The 19,918-nt window shown below is 44.4% G+C and overlaps 2 protein-coding genes across 2 annotated transcripts in view; both read right to left on the reverse strand.

Moving 5' to 3' along the window:
- Positions 1-6,100: 6,100 nt before the first annotated feature.
- umps (uridine monophosphate synthetase) lies at positions 6,101-11,051 on the reverse strand. Its single transcript, XM_070975928.1, has 10 exons — positions 10,805-11,051; positions 10,059-10,212; positions 9,307-9,431; positions 8,997-9,184; positions 8,817-8,914; positions 8,574-8,734; positions 8,372-8,489; positions 8,119-8,294; positions 7,914-8,028; positions 6,101-7,670 (listed from the first exon to the last, which is right to left on the reverse strand). The coding sequence occupies exons 1-10, from the start codon at positions 10,952-10,954 to the stop codon at positions 7,492-7,494; spliced, it is 1,464 nt and encodes a 487-aa protein (XP_070832029.1). The 5' UTR covers positions 10,955-11,051; the 3' UTR covers positions 6,101-7,491.
- Positions 11,052-11,721: 670 nt separating this feature from the next.
- Positions 11,722-19,918, reverse strand: part of fn1a (fibronectin 1a) — a 29,478-nt gene continuing 21,281 nt past the window's right edge. The window contains exons 31-49 of the mRNA XM_070975645.1: positions 19,699-19,863; positions 19,440-19,595; positions 19,242-19,355; positions 18,849-19,118; positions 18,509-18,720; positions 18,256-18,343; positions 17,884-18,069; positions 17,625-17,714; positions 17,302-17,493; positions 17,093-17,182; positions 16,120-16,228; positions 15,785-16,004; positions 15,429-15,599; positions 15,209-15,347; positions 14,907-15,074; positions 13,900-14,025; positions 13,583-13,689; positions 13,333-13,452; positions 11,722-13,023 (exon numbers count right to left, since the gene is read on the reverse strand). Coding sequence (XP_070831746.1) covers positions 12,955-13,023; positions 13,333-13,452; positions 13,583-13,689; positions 13,900-14,025; positions 14,907-15,074; positions 15,209-15,347; positions 15,429-15,599; positions 15,785-16,004; positions 16,120-16,228; positions 17,093-17,182; positions 17,302-17,493; positions 17,625-17,714; positions 17,884-18,069; positions 18,256-18,343; positions 18,509-18,720; positions 18,849-19,118; positions 19,242-19,355; positions 19,440-19,595; positions 19,699-19,863 — 2,792 coding nt within the window. The 3' untranslated portion in view covers positions 11,722-12,954. The remainder of the gene's footprint in view (positions 13,024-13,332; positions 13,453-13,582; positions 13,690-13,899; positions 14,026-14,906; positions 15,075-15,208; positions 15,348-15,428; positions 15,600-15,784; positions 16,005-16,119; positions 16,229-17,092; positions 17,183-17,301; positions 17,494-17,624; positions 17,715-17,883; positions 18,070-18,255; positions 18,344-18,508; positions 18,721-18,848; positions 19,119-19,241; positions 19,356-19,439; positions 19,596-19,698; positions 19,864-19,918) is intronic.

Below are 19,918 nucleotides of genomic sequence, written 5' to 3' on the forward strand. Positions count from 1 at the left end.
TGTGAAAAGCATTTCATTGTCTTTTTACTCCTAATAATTAGTTTTCTAGGTCAGTGTGAGTTGGAACCATTTGAATAGTCAGTGAATGCACTTGCACACACACACACACACACACACACACACAAACGCGTTTGCATGCAAGCACGCGCACACATACGCACACGTGACTGTTTGTATATCTGCACGCTGACACACACAAGCACACACGGTGACACGCAGATTGCACTGAATAAATGCCCTCCTTCAGGTGGAAGGTTACCATGGAGACTAATCCAGGTAAGGATGATGCGAGCGGGACATCTGCTCGTACCGCCTCCACTTGTCCCCGCTGATCTCAGCACGGACAAACAAGCAGCTGCATTTACCTGCAGGAAAAACATGGAGAAATAGTATATAGATTCTAATGTTGTCTGGCACATAGAAAGACCATCCGTATTGAACTGTGATGACAGGCACACGTTGCAGCTGGCAGTCAGGTGTATAAGCAGACAGAACACACCCTTTTTTTTGCATGAGAGAGGTGAATAGCAAAAGCGAGAAACTTCCCATTGGTTTCCTGTTTCTAAAATAAAAACTCACAAGGTATCAGAGTCATGAAGGTACCATCTCTTTTATCTTACTGAGCTAATTTTTTGAGACCTCAACTGTTGTCTTATCGCTTTCATCCAGTTTCTATCATCAGAAAGCCAGAGAGTAGCCAAGCTGGGGAGGGAACCGGCCTTGGGCATTTGCATGACTCTTCATTATCGGTAACTGTCAGAGGAAACAGCACACATCCTACAGGCACCATACGTACACACACACACACGCACACACACATGCACACAGCCTCTGGGAAACACTCACTTCACCATTTACAGATAGCCACAAAGAGGTTGGCAGGCACCACAAATGTAATCATGTTCCTGCTGCACAGATACAAACAGTTGTCTTAATGGTAGTGATGCAGTGTGGCTCTGCAGAGCTGAGTTCACAGGGTCACAGCAGGGGTAGCGGCCTTGAAATAAGAGACGGCAAGCTTTGGTTTTCCTGCAGGTCAAGTCGAATTTAGTCAATTCTGTTTATACAGCCCAGAGTTGAATTGGAAGGGTTTTTGTAGACTCGACTTGGATTGAAAAACTACGCAAATAAATAAGTTTAAAAGGAAGAAACCTCAGGAAGAGCAACGACAGACATGCAACAGATGCAGCTGTGGCAGAATTATGATATGAAGAGAATGACAGTGTTATAAAATGGTTTATAACAGAAAGAGTTTCAGAGCTCTGGTGCATACGTGCTAAAAACATCATATTTATTTAATATTTTCTAAACTCACTATGTTTGTATGTATGCTTTCTCTGTTCACATTTAGCTGACCGGTACTCCACCGTGTTTCAATTTCAGACTTTAAACCTCCACAGTGAATCCTATACAAATCAGCTGCAGGCTCATAAGGCTCCTGGAGCTGGTAGGCAGGGTGTAGCTGCAGCAGGACCAGTTGGGACAGTCTGTCAAAATCAGGGAAAGGTAACCAGGATACTGAGGAGTGTGAGCTTTCCCTTCATCTGGCTTTAAACAAATATTGACGAGAGCTTCAAGCAGAAGCAAATAGGCTCTCAAGGAAAGAATGACACGTCGGACAGGCTTTCATATAGTGTCTCTTGCTGAGGTGATGATACCTACATGAGGTGTTTTTTTAGATAATAAAAAGTGATGGGGATTTACCAGGAAGTTAAAAAAAAAAAAAGTTAAGGGAATAATCTGTAAAAAGGGACCAAAGTTACTAAAGATATTTAAATTAAACTTCAGCTTAAGCATTCATGGAGGAAGCAGGCATGTTGCACTGTGGGACAATATATCAGTATCTATGTTTTTAATCTGTATTTTTATCTGAATCCCAGAGATATGCATGCTAGAGGCACCCCTCGAAATTACTTTGACTTGTGTGACATAGAGGTTTTGTTTGACTCGTGTCATTCTTGGCTCATATGTACCTAGATCAAAAGTTTCCATCATAAATCACTTAAATCTTTCCTTTTCATATAACGCAATTAAGCCCAATTTAATAGCAGTCAGTAACAACATGGTGCATGGTTTGAATGTTTTGGGGTTTTTTTACCAGATGAAAAAGGTGCAGCTTCAGCACCGCCTTCGAATGAATTTATCAGTTTGAACTGGGAATACAAAAGAGCAGTTTGCTCCTTACTAAAGCAGAATAGCACAGTTGCAGCACTGGCTTCATCAGTTTATTGTGTCACTTTGCCTCTTCATCAGAGAGCTGGAGAAATAAAACACAGCAGTGTACATTGAAGTTACGCGCTACAGCAATGAAAGGCAGATACGCTCTTAAAAATAAGGAACAATACATATAATGAATGGGAAAAGTGTGATGGCTGAATGCTGCAGCATAGCATCCAAATGACAGATGGCCCATATCAGATGTCTGGTGTGTGTGTGTGTGTGTGTGTGTGTGTGTGTGTGTGTGTGTGTGTGTGTGTGTGTGTGTGTGTGTGTGTGTGTGTGTGTGTGTGTGTGTGTGTGTAGATAATGTTTAGTTAATGATTAACATAACCTCCCATTAAGCCCATCTCTCTGCCCCCTTGTGCTCGCCTGCAGCTTCAGTTCATGACGTAGGAGATGGACAGTAATGAATAGGCCCCCAGTGGAAAATACACGCCATCATCATGAATGTGCCAACAGGAAAATGATTAGCAAAAAAGCACCAAAGGGAGATGCGGAGATTATCATGCCTATCATTATAAATGTCAACCTTTTCAGTGCATACAACATGATATCGTCCAGGGGTAATTCAAACAGGCGTATAAAGACGAGTCCAGCCGCTGATGGGAGAATAAACAGATGATGACGATCATTTGGACACTTTCCCAGTGTGAGTTACAGGTTACAGTTACAGCTGAGGTGAGCGCAGAGGTGTGTCTGCTAAAAGCGAGCACATTTTACATGAACATATGGTTTAATGTGAGAGTGGGATTCATTGTCTTGCTTTTACCTTATCAGTAAAAACAGGAAACTACATGTTTAAACTGGAACTTTTATGAACTTCCTGCCTCGACAACCAGAATCACTGATTCGGTCAACTGAATTCAGCAGCTGTGGCTCTGCTCGTTCCTCTGCAAAGCCACGAATTCAACAAAGATTTTTTTAAACTGAGTCCAACCTTACTTCTCTGTGAGGTTTTGTTTTTCAGTTCAGCTTTGGATAAATGAGTGGGACTCCAGTCTCCAAGGCTGACATGGCTTTCTATAGAGCCTGTTGCCAGCTGTATGCAAATAAGGCCATCTTTTCAGTTACATCTTCCATACACCTGGTGCTTCACTAACTGAAACTATGTCCTTCAGAAGTCGTCTTAGGTGGAGCAATGGTCCTGACTTCATGGCTGATGTCTTTCTTTCAAATGTCATTGTTTAAGATTTGCGTGACAATGGTTTGGCTCACTTTGCTGCAGTCTGGCGGCAATATCTGGCCTTCAGTGCCCTTGAATCTCACTGCAGAATCTTTTAAAACAACCCAACCAAAATCAACACTCCAGCATTTGTCTTAAGTGAGGCTTGACAGTGTTAACAACAGTGATGCAACAGTGATGCTCCCACAGCGGAAAAAAAAACAAACTTCGTGCCTTTTCCAGTTGTCAACCCGTACCTGCATAACGCGAGCCGAACGAACAAAACTTCATCTTCAGGTATTGTACGTGAGGCTCAACGTGAAGCAAATACAGACATGAAAAAGTCACAAGAACCGACCACAGTGCGCCGATCATCCAGAGAGAGATGTGGCGAGCGCGTCACAGCTGGCTTCTCTGTTGTCAGGTGACCTTTGGAGGGAGATTTGGAAAAGTTAGTACACCGCGCGCATGTTCAGCTTTGTGTGAGGACACGCTGAGGGAAATCTGAAAAAAGAGCCCTGCAGCTTACCTTTAGAAGAAGCGAAGTGACACAGGTCTAAATGCGCAAACTTGGTCAGGTCAGGCTCACCTTTTACGCGCACCGAATGTGTGCCGTTTGTGACAGGTATACACCTTTTATACCTCTACATGCTCTCTCCTTCTCGCTCTCTCTCTTTCTCTCTCTCTCTCCACCCCTTGTGTTTTTCTCCACCCCTCGTGGATGAAGAGAGGATCCTCAGGGCGCGCACACACACCTGTCGCACGGTGCGTTGCTCTGACCAAATATTGACACAAAGGGGGAGGGGGCGCGCGCGCGTGTGTTGGGGGCACACACACACACACACACACGAAATGAATTATTCTTACCCTTCCCCCCCCCCCCCCCCCCCCCCCTCCTCCTGTGTGCCAGGCAACGTACCTGACCTTTGTGCCTGCGCTGATCTGTAAAAAGGCGCATTGTAACGTAGCTACCTGCCGACTCAATTTGTCCCATTCAGCGCCTGTTCGGGCATCATTTCCATATCATATGCCTTGCAAATGACTATCTGCTGCTGGGTGGCTCACCTTGCTTAACAGCTTCGGGAAAAGGTCGCCGTGGAATCCTCCCGGGACTGTTGAAGGTAAAACGTTTGGGCTACAAACTACATCTGCCACTACAGGGAGAATCCACCCTGAGATATGAGGAAATACTGATTAAGTCTATTTATACGCACACACATTGTCCCCAAACAGGAAATCAGAGGCTCAAGACTTGAATTAATGGCGTTCAGGTGTCAGTTCTTGGAGATGGTCCACTGGCATTAGTGCTTGTCATTTTGCACGTGTACGTCATTTTGCTAAATATGGCCATTTTGTGTGAGTTAATTACCAGAGCGCAGAAAACTATTTAAAAAAAAAAAAAAAAAAAAAAATTATAAAAGGAACCAACTGACAGAGAAGTTGTTCCATCCAACATGGAGAAAGACAGCGAGCCAATCCGTGATTGTTTCTGCTCTGTGGGTTGGACTTCAGCTGCAAACTTACTGCGTGGGACACTCATCCAATTTAGAACATAAAACCATTATAGTCGAGGTTAGTGCTGCTCATCTTGTGAAAAGTTATATGATGTATTTTCAAAGCTTTGTTAAAAAAAAAAAAATGGTGGAAAGGAAAATTAAAGATGTCTAACAGGCAGGAGAGGTTTAATGAAAGATCCAGTTGAGCTGCATTATGGGAAATGTAGGATCCAAGCTTGACTCATACTAATGACTTAAAGTCAAGATCTCTGGTCCTGCTGCTTCGATTTTGACCAATTCTCTTTCACAAGAACATCACAGAGAAGATCGGGGATAGTTACAAAAGAAAATAACTGAAATGTGAGATAGAGCGTGAAAGAAGTCACATTATTGGTAAAAACCATTTAAAGTGCACATTTGTTATTTCTTTTCATCAAGTTCTACAGAGTGTTTGTAAAACCCCTTTCCAAAAAAAGTTGGGTCACTGTAAAATGTACATAGAAGCAGAATGTGATGATTTGCAAAACACTGAACCCCGTATTTAATTGAAAATAGCACAAAGATGACACATTAAATGCCGAAACTGAGAAATTTCATTGCTTTTTGAAGATGATATCCTTATTTAGAATTTGATGCCTGCAACGCAATTGAAAAGAAAGTTGGGACGGTGGCAGCAAAAGACTGGGAAAGTTGTGAAAACCTAAATGAACACAGCTGGTGGATGATCTCAGTTAATTAGGTTAACTGGCAACAGGTGAGTAATAAGACTGTCTGTCTGAAGTAAAGCTGGGGAGGGGTTCACCACTCTGTGGCAAACAGTGCAGCGTCTGTGAACAGTTTATCTCTGCAGCCACAAATGAACTCTGACATGCAAAGAGGAAACTGTACGTAAACCAGATCCAGAAACACTGCCGCCTCCTCTGGAGAGATGGACTGAGGCGCAGTGACTGACGAGTCACACAGCGAAACTGGTTTTAGAAATCATGGACGCTGCGTCCTCTGAGCCGAGGAGGACGGAGCATCTGGCTTGTTATCAGTGCACAGTTCAAAAGCCAGCATCTGTGGTGGTATTGGGGGGTGGGGGGTGGGGGGGTGCACATGACATGGCTAACCTGCACATTTATGAAGGCTCCATTAATGCTGAATAATATGTATACAAGTTTTAGAGCAACATATGCTGCCAGTGTACAGTAAGGGAGAAATATGACACAAAAATAAAAATAAAAATTTCAAGAAGTCAGATTTATTGAAATGTTTAGTCTCACTTTACGAAAAAAAGACAGTGCATTTCTTATTTTAGTAACAAAATTGAGGGGAAAAGCCAGAAAATTTCAACATTCATCCATGAAATCAAGAAGAATCCCAAGAACACCTCAAAGTCATTTCACTGCATGTAGACCAAGTAGTAACAGCACAACTGTGGAGGCGCCAGGACACTGTTTACAACATTCAACTACTGTCTACCTCTGGCGGGACTGAAGGTCGCTCTCTCCTAACTAAACTCGTTTATCAACTCTTTCTGGAGACAGCTGACTGGAGAACAACCTGTAGACTGGTTCAGTGAGATCACTGATGATGTCACTCTATACCTGAATTCAAATTTCTGTGGAACAAAAGTGACCTCAGTGTAATTCGAAACAATATGGACGGTAGACATCGGACTTAAGACAGCTGTGACGGCGAACCAGGCTGCGACCAGCATTCCCTCATCTCGTCACTTTAAATAACGTGAGGGACTAATGGTCAAATAACTGCAGCTGCTGAAAAATGAATATCAATCAGGCTGATATTTCATCAAATACTCTTCAGGACTCTGCGATCCCTCAGGCAAAGCTGAAGCCGCCATTCTGTAGTTGACCAAGGACGTTCTTTACTTTACTTTGTGAAAAAGATCTGCATGTGTGTACCTGTGAATGCCCTGAATTACAACCCAAATACAATTAAATTAAAAAGTATTAGTATAAGTATTCTCTTATTTCTACAGTCTTGTTCTGGTATAGTGTCACCTCGAGTGGAGGCAGCAGTCTCTCTTAAGGGAATGACTTTGTATTCCGCCTTAAACACATCCTCAGTTTAGCAGCCACCTCATTACAAAAACATCTAGTTACCCAGGAAATCAACGACTCATTGAAACTCTGCACGCTTTGACCTGTGCTGGAAGAATGAACACCATCTTCAAGAATAATACTGAAACCTTTTTCCTCCAAGTGTGTGAAAACCTGCTCCGAAGCACCTCAGCAAACGGACTTCAGGTCAAGTCGTGCAGCGTATTTAAAAAGGAGGGAATCAGAAGAGCGCATTTAAAGCTGGTTATTAATAGGACAGAATCAAAAGAACACATTTACATATGTTCAGCAGTGTCCGATTCCCCACACCTGCCAGTACGAATGCTAATAAACTGTGCGCCAGTGTAGGAACAGGTGTGCATCTTGATGTGGTAGTGTGGTGTGCAGACGCGGGTCTACATATGCTTCTATGTATAGGATTATTTGCACACTGGCGTTCGTCAAAAATGTCAAAAAGAAGAGTTCCAGTTCATCTGCGGAGCTCCTTGTTCGAGTATCTGAGAGTAAATTTGAAAATGCGTATTGACGCAGCACCGCTCCTGCGCTCCTATTGGCCACTCTGGCCCAGTCTCCTTGTGTAAGCCTCCCAGCCTGACTTTCTGTATGACTCAGCAGCTTTCAGCCTATCAGGGGCCTCAAGGATACCCCGACCCACGATGATGACATCAGAGCCTTTGTTGTAGAGGACTTCCTCTGGGGTGGCGTACTGCTGGCCCAACACATCACCTGTGAGAGACACGGAAGGGGAGGGGAGAAATGGGTGAGCGGGGAGGGGATGATGTAGAGGAGCAGGAGATGGATTATTGGTGGCAGGCTGGGCAATGATTTCTTGTACTATAGCTCCTCCATGTGGTGAAGACAAGTCACAACACCAAAAAGAGAGCACATATAATTATATATATATATAATTTATAATTACATATAAATAAAAACTTGCAACATTTCTGTCGAGCTAATGAGCTAATCTACCTCCAGCCTGCATCTGCACCCCGGGGGTCATGTGGATCAACTCCGGCCTCTTGCTGATCTTGGAGCCGCAGATGAACCCGATCACGAAGTCCAGCTGCTCCTCCGCCATCTGCAGCTGTACGGGCAGAAAACAGAGGTAAGGAACTGTGAGCGGGTGACCCTAAACGATGGACGACGTGTTTGACTAAAGCAGAGATGTGCGTACCACGGCCTTTGTGTATTCACCGGTAGCCAGCGAGCCCTGGGAGCTCATCTGCGCTATGAGCAGACAGCCTCGACCCAGAGGCCTTCCTACAGCACTCAGACCCTTCACTACGCCGGGGCCCGGCACCGCGTGGGCGTTCACGATGTGGGACCAGGACGAGATCTGGTACAAACCGCCTGGGACACACGAGCACACAGTTCAGCCACTTACAACGTGAACATTTTGAAGCCACATGTCTTTTAGATCTTCTCACCTTCATACTGATGCTTGACCGTGTTCCCAATGTCTGCAAACTTGCGGTCTTCAAAGATGAGGAAGTTGTGCTTCTCAGCCAAAGCCTGCAGTTTCTCGCTGAAGGCCGCTGTGTAGTCCTGTTTTCCAGATGTCAGAAAAGCATCAGATCATCTGTCCTGATAACATCCCTCTTGTCAAACATGAACCGGGCTGACACCAACCTGTAGGATGTCTACGTGGGTCTTCAGCACGCAGACGCTCGGACCCAGCGAGTCTGCCAGCTGGAGAAGCTCCTCGCTGCTCGTCACGTCGGCGGACAGGCAGAGGTTGGACTGCTTCTCCTGCATGATCGTTAGCAGCTTTGACGCCAGAGGGTGAACGTCTGCAGACGACAAAATGACAATGACCCCATTAAGATTATCAATGGATGGGTCAGGGTTAGGGTTAGGGTTAGGAGGGCTTACTTGGTAGTTTGGCTCTGTCTGCATAGCTCAGCTCCAGGTCCGGCTGCACACACGGCTTCTTGGTGGCAGGAACGTCATGGCCGTTCTCCTCCTTGGGGCTAAAAGCGGCGAATGTTACACGCGACGTATGCATTAAAACACACACACACCAACGCTGTAACTTCACCTGTCGCCTTGTACCTGAAAGTGTTGTTGTCCAGGATGAACTTGCGGACACTCTGGGCGGTCTGGGCGTCGATGCGTTTGGCCGCCAGCAGCACGTTGAGCAGCTTGAACATGGAGATGATGGGATGCAGCTTGATTCCCTGAGAGGCCAACATCTCCACGCCGCCTTGCTCCCTGTCCATCAGTACTATGGCGTCTGTCACCTTGAGCAAATAAAGATTTCGATACGAGGTTTAAGATCACTGTTGTTCTGAAAGGAACTACAGCGCTTGGCGGTAAACCTTCACAGTGATCATTCAAACAAAAATCTTCCCTCATACCGCACCTTCAGCCCCCCTTTGTAGAGCACTTCAGCAGTCTCCAGGATGCTGCTGCCGCTGGTCACCGTGTCCTCGATGATCAGACATGTGTCGCCCTCACGAAACGAGCCCTCCACCAGACGCTTGGTTCCTAGCAGGGTTACACAAGGAGCCTTATCAGTCCCTATTCTACTCAATTTGACTGAATCAAGGCCTCTGTGAGCCACCGTCCAGAGGAGCAAAGGTTTCTGACACAGTGTGCTTCAATCACATGAGCATGGGTAGGCTGTCAAAGGGGGGAGTGAAGAAGACCCCTTTCAAGAGGACTGTCTCGTCAGCTTTATAGGGCCAGAGGAATGTCTATGGTTGACAAAGAGCTTTGCATCAGGTCAATGTGCACCGTTGCAATGCAGCAGCCTTCAGCGTTAACTTGTGATCATGTTGGCCCTTATTCATCAGGAGGGAGAAGAGTTTGTCACCGACGGCTGAGAGAAAGGACCTGTGATAACACCAGTGATGGACGTGTGGCCGGTCCATAACCCACAGAGCTGCAGCTCCATGTGGCATCAAGGCGTCACAATGAGTGAACATCACAATGAATGTTTTGTCATGTTTGAAGAACAGACTCTTTTCACTTGTTAATGAGCTGAGGTTCTGATTCATGGCGCTCCAAACTGGAACGCAAACGCTTCCATCCTAATCACATTCTTGTGGTTTCCTACCAAACACAAGGTCGAGACTTGATAAACAAAGCTGGTCCAGCCTTCCAGCCACCTACCGTAGTCCTTGGCCTCCTTTCGCCTGATGAGCATGGGCAGTTCGTGTCTGGAGCAGATGATCGTGGCCAAAGGCAGGGCTGTGTAGGGGACCCCGCACACCGAGTCGAACTGCAGCCCCTCTTCTAACACTCGCTGGTAGATCAGACTTGACACCTGCACGCAAAACATGATATAAAAGGGCAAGGACTTCGATATGGTGGGACAGGTAATAAAACAAGGCAGTTAGTATCAAATGGTACTTCTTAGTCTCCCTAATAATGATAAAATGCTATAAAATGGTCGTTAATGAGAAGTTTGAATCCATTCTGCTGATACCTCTACGTATTTTTAGGTTAACTTAATATGATCCAGTTATGGCAAACTAAACAACATGCACAAGTGTTGTGAATATGAGCAGCATGAAAGCAGTAAAGATGATCATGTTGACACTATATGAGGTGTCAGTAAATGTTAAACTGCTTTCTATTTATGTGTTCCTGATTTACTTACAGAAAAGGGAGCAACCTAAATATGTACACAGTAAAATCTTGGTGAAGCTGTTTCTGGACTGAACTCATGAAGGTGTCGAAGTTCACTGGAAATGAAAAACCCAGAAAACCCACGTGCTCCAACGTCGCATCACTTCAGCTCGTGGAAACTGACATTTTCGCGTATACACAGCCACATGTCTTGAATTAACGTAGGTGCGGGACGTAGATGCGTGTTGTTCACCGCTCGCGCTGTGCAGCACGTGCTTTCACGTTACCTGGTTCATGAGAGCTGGGTAGGACACGAGAACCCTCAGGTCGATGTAGATCGGGGTCAGCATGCCGCTCTTCAGCTTGTACTCTCCGAACTTCACCGCGTTCACATCGTGGAGCTTCAGGATTAAAGCGTCGATTGAACCGTTTTCCATTTTTTCGTGTTCAGAGGGTTTTTTCAGGTGTCGCCTTCGAAGTTGTGTCCCACTCTCAGTTCTGTCCCACTCTCAGTTCCTCAGCGTCGGCGGCAACAGAAACAACACTTCCGCATGTGTTTCTTCGGAATAAAAGCATCATCTGTACTCGGATTTCATGTGTTACGACACGCTGTATGTTTGGGCTGGTCAGCTAAATTGTTAAGCCTATAGTGTTTCTAATTTTCATAAAACCTGCAGAGATTATTTTATTTGTGCGAATTCAGATAAATTGCAAGTCTACTGAAGTCCGTTAACAAGTTATTTAACTGTACAATATGTAGCGTAATGTCCTCTGTAGATGAAGCAAATGACACATAATAATACTAAACGTTATTGAACCAAAGAGGTAATTTTACAACAGCTCAGAAAGATCAGCGAGACTGACAAGGACAGATATTGTGTTTATGAAACTATTACTACGCTTTCGTGCACGAGCAATTTTAGTGCTTTTCAAGAACGAGTTCACGTAATTTTATTCTGAATGATTTACGCCTTAACCGGAAATGTTTCCGGAAGAACCAATGGTAGACCCATGGGTAGACCCGGCGTACGAATTCCGGTGCAGAGCTTTGCTTTGCGTTTCAGAATAAAAGCACAGACTTTCCAAATACAGTATCAGGTACTTAAGGACTCGAACTGTTTGAAATCCTTCATTTATCGTATCTCAAGGAGACCTATGTCTGGTTATATGTTAATACCCAACAAAAACTCCAAACAATTGTCTTGGGATTTTTTGTCAGTTTATTAAAAAGACTCAGTCCACAGTAGTTCAGATTTTGGCACCAACAATATAAAAACAAGTTAATCAAAAATAAAGTGTACACCCCAAAAAGCATTGAACAAAATGCCTGAATAAAAAAGGGATAAATAAAAGAAATGAATAAAATAAAAATAAAAAAAAAATACAAACATTTGTGTAATTAACATGTATTTCACTTGGAAACAATGCTGAATTTTCCAATACATTTTTTGAAACAGTTTAACTTTTGGTCAGTCAGCTTTTGCTTTATAGATTTTTTTAGGTTTACCCACATTACACATCACAGGACTACATGCTGACTTCAAGAGCCTATACTGTAATAAGCAAGGCAACAAGGCAAGGCAAGGCAACATTTTTTAATCCCAACCCAAAAGTAACAGTGCTTATCTTTTTAAGGAAAGTTTGGTGAAGAGAAATCTTAGTGATCCATTGCTTTGCTCTTCAAAATACAGGGACACTGACCACAGAGAGACAGACAGGACACTTACGACTGTAAGTTAAATCTGACTGTCATGTCTATCCAGGTCTCAGGCAAAAATGGAAATACTGTATGGCTATGGAATTCCTCTGCAATCAACTCACACTCCTTGTATGAAAATGTCTACGGACCCAGAAAATGAATTCTATAATTAACTAAACGATTTCTAAATATATTAGTCACAGTGAGACTCAAAATCATGGGAAATGCAACAAACACGACTACAGTTATTATCAGGGTATAAAATCAGACACATTTGAAGTGGCATGTTTTTTGTCTTGGACAAAGGAAGACGGAATGTTTTAATAAAAATAAAATAAAGTCCTAATGCGAAAGCAAAAATATACAACCATACTGCATCTGGTGTGTGTGTGTGTCAGCAGTATGTTTGGGGTCGGCAGGTTTGAGGTGATAAAGCAGCAGGATTTGTGCTCTGACAGGTTGATGTCAACAATTTGTTGGAAGGTGAAATCCTTGTTTCTACTGAAGAAGAAAGGATCACAACCAACGGGAAAAGTTGGACAGATCTTTGAAAAGGCACAGGGGTTGGCGTAGAGAAAAGTCTTGTTAAGGCACTTAAATTTGGTGAGGGGGAAACCACAGATCTCATGGAAATGTCTTCTTTTAAGGAAAGCAGGAGGAGGTTTCCTTCTTGAAGTGGTAGCGACGCTGTAAGGGGTCTCACTTCTTCATCCTCCTTGACTCAAACTTCCCTCGGCTCTACTCTGAGGGACTGATGGCGTCTGCAAGCAGCTCCGGCCTCAAACATTCAATCGGACATTGGATGTTCTGGACAGCAGAGACAGGGAGGGCGAGAGGAGAGGTTTTCATTAGCTTTGATTGGATTTAAAGTGGTATCTTTTAAAACAATGACAAATTACGATCACAAAAAATATGCTGAATTTAATACTTAATAATTTCATATTGGGTGAGTAGATGCTGGATTTCACAGGAGGAACATTTTTGTCAAAAGTGGAAATGAGTGAAAACAAAAAGCAACTAAAGTTGTCTGAATATGCATACAGTATGTTGACATCTGTGACTAATATTAACTTATTTGTTTTATTTTAGATCATAAATTTGGAGTGCGACACTCACCAGTTTGCGTAGAGCGTTTTCTCTGTAGCGGTCGAAGGCATCTGAATGAACAGGCTGAAGGAGGTCGGCGTCCACATCAGTCGCTCCTCCCGGCCTTCTGCAGTTCTCACAACGCCAGCCCTAAAGCGTGAGAGGGAGAGTTTAATGCACACACAAACACAGAGTGATCACATTGACTCCATATCCATGTTGTCCACAAAGCAGCAGGGCACAGGTTCGTATGCACACACACACAAGCAACGTTACACACCTGCTGTCCTCCATGGCAGGTACAGGTACAGATGGCGCCCAGGTATTCCTTCTGCCACTGATTTCCCACCTGGTACATTTTTCCATCGTCGTAACATGTCGATTCATCTGGAGGGTAAGAGTTAAAGATTGACTATCAGGTGACAAAATCACTAAATAGAAATATTTGACTCAATTTCAATTTATTTTATGATGCATTATATACAAAACTTAACAGGATCCTGCTGTATCATGACACAACAAGACTCATGTCTAAATGTGCATAGGTCTGGTCGTGTGTGTGTGTGTGTGTGTGTGTGTGTGTCACTCTATACTTACGGGGTTCACATTTAAATTCCCCCTTGCCGTTGCCCAGGCACGTGCAGCTCATCATGTGGCCGTTCTCAGCGTGGCGGTCCCACTTCTCGCCGATGCGGTAGTTATTGCCGTTGTCATGACACCACTCTGAAGGAGCGAAGAGAAGTAGAGGAGAGGGAGAGAGAAAGACAGGATAAAGGGAGCGACGAGCAAGGGAGAGGAGTGATGCATGAGAGGATCGAAAATGGCGACGAAGGGGAGAGCAAAGAGTAGAATGAGAGTACGGAGGAGGGAGAGTGAAGTGGATATGAGAGACGATCATCAGTTAATGCAGACAGCAGCGTAACAGACTCTTCCTCTTCACACTGCAGAGAAAGATTCAGAGCATTCACAGGTCCTGATTTTAAATGCACATTCTCTGTAAAACAAGCAGAATTCACAGTCTCGCCTACATCTTCACTGCGCAAAATACATTTGTACCTCAAACGACATGTGATCGCATCCTTCAGATTACACAGCGGGGACACACACACTAACTCAGTTTCTGGTATCGTCGTGTTAGCTGCAGTTTATGGACAATACAAATAACTGAGACTGGACAGTTAGCTTAGCTTAGCTTAGCTCCTGTTTGCCCTCTTACTGTGATGCATTCACAGTTCACAGAGGCAGAGCAGAGAGACCAGCATGGGCAGACTACAGACAGACTCCGTCAACAAATCATCATCTTGTTGATGAACTCATATAGTATCTTGCTGTAAATGATCGAGCTGTCATTGCAGAGGCTGCCCATGCCGTCATTTTGCTGCACATAGAACAAACTACAATTCTACGGCTTTAACTGTAGCGAAGGAATTTATATTGTGTACGATGTATAATGTATTTATTAACATATAGTTTTGTTTATGATGTAGTCACTTTCTGATTTCATCTTATAAATTCCTCTTCAGTAATTCACATAGAATTATTTGATTTCTAATTCCATGGCATGTTTGCAAAGCATGCTGGGATGGGGTTATTAAGCCACTCACTGGATGAATCACACCTAAAATGGCCACTGCCCAGCCCCAGGCAGCGGCACCACAGCTTGAAGCCCGTCTCAGACATGCGCTCCCACTCTGAGCCCACCTCATGGTAGGTTTGTGTGAACGTGTCGTAGCACACGTCCCGGTTGGCGGTGATGGGGATGTCACCTGGAACTAAGGGATGGAGGAGAAACGACAGGTTTAGGACAGAGGCAGCTGATGTGGTTTACCTTGTCCTAACTTGTTATGACTGATACACACAATATGCTAATTCCCTCCGCATGCTTCGTCAGCGAGGACTACTGTACCTGCATTGCCAACTGTCACAACTTCCTCCAAAACCTTCTCTTTAGCCCCGCCCCTCATGGCCTCTACTACGACGTTATAGGAAGCTCCAGATGTCAATCCAATCAGCGTTGCACTGTTGGAGGTGCCGGGAAGACGCATCTATATGGAGGAAGAGAACGTTTGTAAGCGGCCCAAACATCAGCAGTGAATATGGCTGTGTGTGGCTATGTATGAGTTTACCTGGAAGCCCATTTCCTCCAGGTGTGTAATGGGGTTACAAGACACCTCATACTCTGAAGTCTGAGGAACGGGTTGCCAGGAGATGGTGGTGATTGTCTGTGCTTCTTGGGGCAACTCGGTTTCATTGTCAGGGAAACCAAAAGCAAGACCTGGCAGAGGACCATCGCTCACCTACAGGATCAAACAGTATAGAGACAGTGTGAGGTCATAAAATCAGTCCAAAGTCGCATGTTTAAAATACACCTTTGTATTCAGTATCAAAAGATCGGCAGCTGATGTTGAAGCAACCCTGCTGCTTAGCTTCAATTCTATATTTCTAAATAAAAAATCATCATGTATAATGTAGTCTCACGCACCTTGACCAGGGGTACTCTGTTTCCATCAGGGCCTGCTACAGGAATATAGACCAGGGGTTCTCTCAGAGTCGGTCTCTGGCCTTCTTTGGGTCCACCGTATGGGCCATGGAATCCGTTATTGGGGCCAAGGTTCTGGTACTCTGTGTAGATGTGCTGGCCCTGCTGGCCTGGTCGGCTCTGGCCACTAGTCCCAGCCAAGTGAACGTGGTTGGAGTTGAAACTGGACACAGGAAGGGAGAGCAATGAGAAAGGATTAAGAACAAGAGAATGGGGAAAAACACAGATAAAAAAATGTTCTTAATTAATAATTTCAGTGTGGTTATGTTGGCTCTTACATCTTGTCATTGAAGGACTCTGGCACATCCAGGATATCAGTGGTGGGTCGGTGAGGAACAGGAAGCTGAGGCAGCTCGGGGACCAATAGTTGATGATCTGTAACTGGCTCTGATTGGACAAGATACATATGTATGCTAGCTGTTAGAAGCAAGCAAAGCAAATGCACAGATCCACTTTTAGCAGATAAAAGCATAAGATGGTTGCATTTCCACTTTGCTCTTTAAACAGCAGGAAACCAGTAAACCAATAATAACTAACTAACCCTCTGCCTGAGAATCCACATGTGTAGATTTTCCCACACCTTAGCATCAGTGTTTAGTAAGGAAGAAGATAAATGACAATAAATGACAACAGCTACATGCTGCACTTCTACTTTAACAGCAGTTAGAGGTAAAAGCCAGCAGGGGGCAGCAGAGCTCAAACATATAGAAAACGTTAATGTGCAGCAGTCATTGCTCATTATTCACTACTTTTACAAAAATTTAATTGTGACATTGTGGCTTTAATCTAGATGTAGCTAAAAACAAGTTAAGGGGAAAAGCTAAATATTTCTGTAAGAGATGTTAAGCTTTCACAATAAAATAGCTCTCTCCTGTAGACAACTTCATCTAATTAGTGCAATTCTTGGCACAGTGCTTAAAAAGGGGCGCAATAAAAACAGCCTATAATGTTGCACTTTATGCTTTTATCAACATTTTTGTGGGAAAACTTAATAGCAACTAGTTTTATTATTCCACCGCACCAGTAGTATGTAACACTCCCAGGATATCACAGTTTAAGCCCAAAGGATGACTGAGATACAGTTTCCATCATCATCCTATTCCTACAAAATGATAGAAACTGCCTTTTGACATTGTCATAATTTTTAACATAGGGGAAATCTTTGCTTTAATAAATGAAGAGTCAAAGTGACAGAACCAAAGTTTTTTAGTGGGCCATTCATGCTGGAGGGTAGATGATGGGTGTACTTACGTGTTCTGGCTTTGCCCACTAGAGGTGTGCTTCTCAAAGCATTCTGCAGGGCCACAATCTTAATGACATACTCTGTTCCTGGTTTCAGACCTATAGCAAAACAAAAACACACAAAAAAGGCATGAAAATGTATCATTCACCATCAATGATTTGCATGTACAGTATGTTCCATTCATCCGTGTAGATTAAGTCTCATGCTCCATGCTCACCATTGATAATGGCGTAGCTCTGGCCTGCATGAGGTCTCGGGAGAAGTTCTCGAGGCAAATTCCCGGCCTCCTCATAGGTGACGTAATACCCAGTAACCCCTGGACTGCGGGATGGCTCCCAGGTGAAAGAGATGCTGTTAGGGTTCAGGGAGGTGAAGCGGATATTGGTGGGTGGGATGACCAACGGTTTGGCTGGAAGAGAGGGGCAAGCAAGTAAGTACTCGTGAACTATAATACTGGAATTTCTTGCCAGCATTGCAAATATGTAAACTGTCACATCCAAAATAATGCACTGACAGTGTAGGACAGAGATTAATGGTTACCTGTGGTGGCAGTGAGTGTGAGAGGGGCGCTGCGTCCATTCCCTTTCAGCGTATAGATGTTGATCTTGTAAGTGGTGCCTGGCTCCAGACCTGAAGATAAGATGCAGTGACAGGTTAGGAGGGACTGTGTGTGCCTGTGTGCAGTAATATTAACAATTTGACATCATGATTGAATTATATTACATTTAATCATACATTATTTAGGTTTATGCTACATCTTTGTGTATTTAAATGCTTGTACATTCTCATATCTGTGTACCTGTAACAGTGTATGAACGCAAGTCAGGGCCGATGTTCTTCTGAATGGGTATGTAGTTTGTAGGGGCGGAGGTAGGCGTGGCCTCAACCAGGAAGCCAGAGATGGTCTCTGTCTTGGAGCGCCAGGTCAGAGTGATGGAAGAGTCATTAACGTCAGAGATCCGTACACGACGAGGTGGGCTGATGTCTTAAGGTGGATGAGGACGGAGAGAGAAAGTAAGTAGAGAGTTTATATCTTTTAATGCAGAAGAGCACAACACAAGAACTATCTGTCACAATATGACTGTAAAAAGTATTCCATCTTTTAGATTTCATGCATCAAAACAATGCATTTATTTGCCAGAATTTCAAGATTCATGAGTGAGAGACTCACTCTCTTGAGTGGTGACCTCTCCTTGGACTGGCCTGCTGGTCAGGGAGTTTTTCAAGGCGTAAACATGGACTTCATAGATAGTTGCAACCTAAAGGAGATGGAGAAGAGCAAAAAAAAAAAAAAAGACTTCAGTCTCTCACTGTACTGCACCCAAGACTGAGTACTATGGCTGCAACTAAAATCCCAACTATCTGAGCATATGTTTCCACAGGTATGAGGCTATATGATGTGTTATGATATGACCCACACTCACCATGAGCCCAGAGATGTGTGCCTGTGTGGTGTCTGGGGCCAAGTTGATCTCCTTGGTAGGACCACTCTTGTTCTTTGGGTTCACCACCACGCGGTAGCCCGTGAGGCCCGTTAGGCCATTCAGTCGGTTTTCCTGCCCCGGCACGGCCCAGTGCATGGTGAAAGAGGTCGGGCCAACCTGGGAGAACTGGAGGTTGGTGGGAGGTGAGATGGCTGGAGGGGGGAAAGAACATAAGAAGAGGGACACTGTCAAGTACAGAAAACCTCAAATAAATCTTCTGTTTGGTTTCTGAACTTTATCTTTAAAAAATCTAACATCTCGAGCTAACTCCCTTCCGTACCTGTAGCCTGTGTCCCCACCAGTGGTGTGCTGGCTGTGCCGTCATGCAGAGCGATGACCTTCACAGTGTATTCAGTGCCGGGTTGCAGACCATAAATAACAGTGGACTCGGCATCTCCTCGGGGAGCTGGGCGCAGCTCTCTCTCACCCTCCTCTGAACTTGAGTACAAGACCCGGTAAGATGTAACAATTCCCTCAGGACTGTCCCAGGTGATTCGCAGCGAGGTGGAATCGATGTCAGAGAAGGTCAGGTCCTTGGGGTGGTCGACATCTAAAAGGTGATGAGAGTGGAGAGAAAGGTGGCAAGGTAATAGGTTATGAGAAGTTTTTCAATTTGTGGAAGTTTAGTAAACAATATTTCATAAATACTTCTCTAAAAAGTGTAAATCCTTACTCGTTAACGCATTCACCACCAGTGGAGAGCTCTCTCCATCTTGTCCAAGAGCGTACACACTCAAAACGTACTCTGCTGTGGGCATCAGTCCTGAGAAGGTAATCTCTGTCTGGTCTGGAAAAGAGAAAGGACTAAACGTTTACATCTTATCCAGCTTTAAAACACTGACACAGCAGTATCTTTGATCAAACAACATACCTGGAGCCACCACCTCAGTGAAAGACGGCCCCTGTCCATTTTTGGGCACCCCGGTCACCCTGTACCCCTTGATTGGGCCCTGAGCAGGGCTCCACCTCACTGTGACGCTGTTGTCCTTCACATCCATCACCTCCATTTCAGAGGGAGAGTCGACGCCTGTGAGAGGAGGATGGAAAGACGGAGAGAAGAAAAGCTGTGAGTGGAAACAGCGTTTGGATCATATGTGCATTTGTGTTTGTGGGTGTGTGTGTGTGTGTACCTGTCTTGTGTGTGACATAGATTGGAGTGCTGGATGCGGGGCTGTCTCCTCTACCAGTGACGGCATAAACAGTGATGGTGTAGTCAGTACCAGGCTTCAGATTGTTGATTGTGGCAGTGGACTGAGAACCAGGCACTGTGAACTCCTTTGGATTACTGTGACCTCCTGGATGAAAGATGTGAAGAAATGTTAGAGAGGAGCAATTTCCAAATACAAAATG

Source organism: Chaetodon trifascialis, chromosome 12, assembly GCF_039877785.1.
Source record: "Chaetodon trifascialis isolate fChaTrf1 chromosome 12, fChaTrf1.hap1, whole genome shotgun sequence".
Classification (NCBI taxonomy): Eukaryota; Metazoa; Chordata; class Actinopteri; order Chaetodontiformes; family Chaetodontidae; genus Chaetodon; species Chaetodon trifascialis.